The following is a 6,073-nucleotide window of genomic DNA, read 5'->3' on the forward strand; positions in this document are numbered from 1 at the left end:
TTGAAATTAGAGATTTAAACGAGATATTCTTTTTAGATGAACTAACACATAAAATTAAACAAACTAATTAAAACGAAGAGATTAAAGAAGTACAACGATCGTACAAATCATTTTGTTTTTTAAAGAAAATATGTCACTTTAATGCACCAAATGTCCTTAGTTTTTCAACAAACTTTTTAGGAAAAAAATCACTTGTTTGTAAATTAAGGTACGGTAAATTGACTGAGCAAATGACGAATGCTTTGTTTTGACCAATTAAATTAATTGAATTCACATATTTTACTCATTAATCAATTAATTAATACTCCTACCAATTCATTTGGTTGAGAAAGGATGTAAGAAAAAAAAAATAGCTTATTTCTATTCAGTAATTTAATCTTAGATGTCACAGGTTGATGACGTGATAATAACACATAATAACTAACCATGCCTAAAATGGTACAAATTTATCTCAAAAACATATGTCACAATATTTATCAATTTGATATAAACACGTATTAGTACATAGTAATTTTTAAAAATTTCAGTCGCTACATATTAACTATTTAGAAAATATTAATCAACGACAACATATCTATTATAATCCCGTAAATGATATTTGGGAGGGTAGGATGTACTCTAAGACCTTTTGTAGGGTAGATTAGAATATATTAATCATAGTTAAACAATTAATTGCTCAACTTTTCTTCTTTATTTGGGTGGGAAAACGTTTATATATGTATATATTCTACAAATATTAAATCAATCAATAGAAAAAGTTATACTCCATAAATTCATTATAGAGGTTACAGCAAGAAAATATCCGATGTATTCCCACATATTAGAGTGTATACAATCCGTATTGCTATCACTATCTACACAGCAGGATCTGACGAAAATAGAATATTGTATGCAATTCGTATCACTACTTCAGTAGTGAGATTGAGAGGTTATTTCCGATCCACAACAAATGTATTGCATAGGTTGCTCTCCCTAAAGACGTCCCCAAATTTTCTTTCAATATTTAATGAGAAAGTGATGTTTTGAAAAAAAGTGACCCTCGACCCAAATATCTGATTAATCATTATAATAAGTTAAGAATGTTGTGATTATTCAAACAAATACTAAAGACAATGCACACCATATTTAATTATTCTTTATTCAAATTAATTAATCAATCCAATTATTTGGATGATTAAATATCAAATGCATGCAATATTCTTTTACAAATAATATACTAAGATATTTTCAGACACGAACTTTACATTAATTTTGACTTGTAGTTTATATAACATTCGTAATAGTTGAAGAATATTTATTTTATTGAAATAACTAAATATTATGAAAATATTTTGCTACTCTACGTTGCCTCCTAAAGATGACACTTGGCATAACTGTTGCATGGGCCATGCTGCATGATCTAACGCACCCCACCCCACACCCACTCACCCCCCAAAAAAATAATTAAAAAGTACCATAGAAAAAAATTGTTTTTTTGAAATTATTTTGCATTCGTAACCATTGGTCCAATTAATTCAAATTTGTATTGTGTAGAGTCGATTAAAGACTGAAAACGTTTACTATTAAAGATTTTTTCATTTTTAATGTGCAAATTTGAAAACTATTAAGTAGTCCCTCATTAATGGATGAAATGACAAAGTTGATTTTCTTAAAATACTTTGCCTCTAAACACCAATAATAGAGAGATATTTAGAAAAAAAAAACTGAAAATTTCCACAAAAGAAATAGTAAAAGAATTTAAAAACAGTGGAGGAGTTGGAAATATTGCAAAGCAAAAGCAAAGATACTTTGCTTGAAAGAACCAAAAAATAAACATTCTGTTACTTTTCCAAGGCCTTACACATAGCTACACTCCAACAAATTTACCAAAAAAATACATTGCATATCAAATTTCCCACAAAATCCTCTAACTAACTCATAGGATCATTTACTTGGGAATAAGTTATTTCAAAATTAATTATCTCAAACTTAATTGTTTTGGTATAAATTATCCCATTATGTATATATAATAATTTACACCATCACTATGATATAATAAATGGTGTGATAAATAATCTCGCGGGACTACTTAATGCCTCCAACCAGCACAAGATGATATTCCAGGATTATTATACATCATACCTCACAACAAACACTTCATATTATACTGACCACTCGTTTAATACTCAAAATAAGGTGAGATCTCTCAATATTTATGATAGATCTTGTTAGAGTTGTGACTCAAATTTTGTTGATGCGATCCGAAAAGTTTCACGGTGCGACTCATGTTCGTGATTTTCAATGGGGTCTGTGGTGGTAGGGTAGGGATCGGGCCGATGTTTTTGGGCGTAGGACCTATTTGTACGCACATACTATATAAGTGTAATTAGTGGATCGATTTTGAACATTCAGACATTAAGTCATACTCCACATTGTACTCCTCTTCTTTCTGAAATTCCTCTGCCTCTACTCGTAGTTCTTTCTGCAAGAATTTTCAGGTAAATCTGTGTGTTCTTGTCTTTTTTTATACTTATAGTTTGCTTTATTTTATCCGATTCATAACAGATCTTATAACTATAATTTCAGAATAACTTAGTCCGCGAGCTAAACGAACTCTGACCAGTATATAAACAGTGTAACAATCATCCCTGAAGTGTAGTGTAAGCCAAACAAATCACCAAAGAAAGCTAAATAAATCCTTGTCTGTCTCCAAATTAAAGTACTATTTCTCAAAAATTACCTGTATGCAAAAACTTCACTATCAATGGCGTAAAGCATTACCAACAAAAACCCCTTGCGTGTCCGAAACCTTTACACGATTTGGGTCCATAACCTCAACAACACAACACATAAAAGATCATAACAAGAAGCCTCTGTGTGTGTGTGTGTATGAAGAAGATAGAGAAAAGCAAAGCTGGGAAAGCACGGAGAGTTATTGTTGGAAGGTTTATTCGATTGTATTCATGAAATCACGACGGCTTTTGTGTTTACTAGGATGAGTGATTCTGCTTATCGTGTTGATACTACTTCACGTCTTGCTCAATGGCGTATAGACAACTTGGCTTCTTGTACTTATCGTAAATCTGATCCTTTCAAGATCGGCAAATGGAACTGGTTAGTCTGTCAGTACTCTTGATCACTTCGCAATTGCAGACAACTTTTAGCTGTTATAGTCTTAAAAATTGATCCAATTTTGTCTGTTTCTTGTCTGATTGAATCACCTTACGTCCCTCCTATGCCTGAAATTGGGGGAAAAATGACTTAACTTTTGGCAATTTCAGCTGTTGTCGGCCCAATTTTGTTTGTTTCTTTTCTGATCACCTTATGTCTCTGATATGTCTGAAGTTGGAGCAAAAATGACTGAACTTTAGCCAATTTATTTTTTTGTAGACAATTTCAGCTGTTGTTGTATTGATAATTGTCTACTTCTCCGGAGGTTACATTTTACCCTCTCCGGACCCCACTGTGTGGGAATACACTGGGTTTGTTATTGTTGTTGTATTGATAATCGACCCAATTTTGTTTGTTTCTTGTCTGATCAGCTTATTGAATCACCTTATGTCTCTGTTTTATAATCCATATGACTGGCTGAAGTTCCGGCAAAAATGACTGAACTTTAGCCAATTCAGGCAAAAATGAAGCCATATGAATTTTAGACCTTTTTTGCGAGCTTAACTTTAGACACTGAAGTGGGTAGACTTGTAAACTTTTACGCAATGCGAGTATGACTTAATGGTGGTCTCAAAATGGGGTGTTGGTGCCAGTGTTGGAGCTAGAATTTGTATCACTAAGGTGGTTATAGTTCAAAATATGATGAAGTTGTTCAAAATGTATTATACATAAAAGAATAATTTTAGCTATATATAAAAAGTAGTACTATAATTTTTCGTCTAAGGTGTATTTCTTTTGTTTAACTTTATGAGTATTTGAATTTTGGGCAAAGGAGAGAGTTTAGTGAATGTTCACTATGATAGTGTAATGTATGGTAGTGAAGGAGTGTACGTTATGTTAAACTAAAAGTCTTTTTTATTTGTTTGTGAAGGCACTTGGCTGTGGAGAAGAACAGGACATTGTCCATTAAATTATACCCAGAGATATCGAATTTCACAAGGGAAAATCCTCCAATTGCATCTTTTATAATTAGATTAGTCTCATCGTTGGGAGATCGCAAGACTTTGATTCACCCTGGTAAAATTGTCATAGACTCATCAATCTCTTACATGTTTTCGTTGATATCCTAATGTAAAAATGTGTTTTTGTGATTAAAGGTGTCTTCTTTTTGGTTCTTTGTGTTGTTTTTCGACATCTGCAGAAGTTATAGACAAGCAACTCAAGAGTAACGACGATTTTGTTTGGCCAATTGAAGTCCCTTTAACTGGGAAGTTCATCATTGACGTTGAGTTTCTTGATCTGAAGACTGCTGTGCCTAATGTACTGTTTACTCATTCCTCAACTTTTCAGTTATTACTATGTTATTCTAAGTCCAGATATTCGTATGGAGCATGTTTGCCTTGATATAGCAGCATAAACAGTTCTTTTTAGACGCGTAGACTTAATTTTGGATGCATCATGGTTCTAATGTCAGTGGTGGATCCAACCATGAGTTCACAGATTCCATAGAATGTCTAACGCTATATATACATGTCGAAAATCAAGTATAGATAGAGTTAGATATACTTTTCAGAACTCACATCGTCTTGATTCTGGATTAGCCACTGCCCGATGTGACGTTCTGTGCCACGAGTAAAGATAGAGCTGGTTCGACGGATGAGATGTTTTTGATGTTGCATTTCGAAACCTATCTGACCATGTGGAAACTTCAACCTATACGTGGAAGATTACCGTAGTTTTCCTCATTCATGTTCGTTTGTGTTTTATGAACTTGCAGAGTGGGGAGCTGTGCTCAATCTGGGCTGGAGGATTAACCGAGAAGCAATCGAATGCAACTGCTCTGTCATCACTTGGCCGGATGTTGTCTGAGAGCATTCACACCGACATCATAATCAATGCTTCTGACGGAAGCATTGGGGCACATCGTGCAGTTCTTGCTGCAAGGTCACCTGTCTTCCGAAGCATGTTTTCCCATGACCTCAAAGAGAAAGAACTGTCCGCCATAAACATCTCCGATATGTCAATAGAAGCTTGCCAGTGTTTTCTCAATTACATTTACGGGAACATACAAAATGAAGAATTTTTAACCCATCGACTAGCATTACTTCGGGCAGCTGATAAGTACGACCTCTCAGATTTGAAGGAGGCATGTCATGAAAGTCTAGTGGAAGACATTGACGCCAAGAATGTTCTCGAGAGGCTCCAAACTGCATCCCTTTATCAACTGCCGAAACTCAAGGCCTGCTGTATGAGGTATCTCGTGAAGTTTGGTAAAATATTCGATATAAGAGATGATTTCAACGCATTTCTGCAATATGCAGACAGAGAAATCATCAGTGAAATCTTCCATGAAGTTCTCGGCGCTTGGAAAGGATTCTGATACATTTATTTAGAGCTACGAGAAAAAATTGAACAGCGCAAATTTCCTGCTGGTTGATTGATTCAGTATTGCTTACAAGATCAGTATGTAAACGTATGTTTACTGGGCAATATTCTTTGGTTTAAATGAATTTGGTTTGTGTATATTCAATCTTGTACATAAAATTTGATTTTTACTGAAACATATGTTACCATTGAGCTTATGAACATCGATACATTGTGATATTTTTATGATTATCAATAGCATGTCGAATTGAACTGCATGAATGTGTATAGTACATTGTGTGTGTGTGTGTGGGCGGTTCATCTGTTTCATATGTTTGTATTTAGCTTTCGTCTTAGCTTGCCGGTATAAATAATGTAAATAGTACCCCAACAACACTAGACAAGAAAATACGATTTCCAATTCATTTTGATATATGAAATACTTGTACCGTTTGATCTGAGGTTTCAGATTCAAGCCTTGGAAAACTCCTGTCGAGGAGTAGTTAGTGATTAAGTGAGTTAGCATTTAAGAAATCATGGTGATTCATTACTTAAGAAAGGCTTGTTGAAGGTGATGTAACATACTACTATCCATGTAATTTTGCCTAGCCACAGCCCA

General features: G+C 34.0%; 1 protein-coding gene across 1 annotated transcript; it reads left to right on the forward strand.

Annotated features, from left to right (window-relative positions):
- The first annotated feature begins 2,466 nt into the window (after nucleotides 1-2,466).
- LOC107878846 (BTB/POZ domain-containing protein At1g55760) lies at nucleotides 2,467-5,732 on the forward strand. The gene is made up of 4 exons (XM_016725998.2): nucleotides 2,467-3,093; nucleotides 4,022-4,167; nucleotides 4,292-4,410; nucleotides 4,868-5,732. Exons 1-4 carry the CDS (start codon nucleotides 2,975-2,977, stop codon nucleotides 5,468-5,470), a joined length of 987 nt encoding a protein of 328 aa, XP_016581484.1. The 5' UTR covers nucleotides 2,467-2,974; the 3' UTR covers nucleotides 5,471-5,732.
- Nucleotides 5,733-6,073: the final 341 nt, after the last annotated feature.

This window comes from Capsicum annuum, chromosome 7 (assembly GCF_002878395.1).
Source record: "Capsicum annuum cultivar UCD-10X-F1 chromosome 7, UCD10Xv1.1, whole genome shotgun sequence".
NCBI lineage: Eukaryota > Viridiplantae > Streptophyta > Magnoliopsida > Solanales > Solanaceae > Capsicum > Capsicum annuum.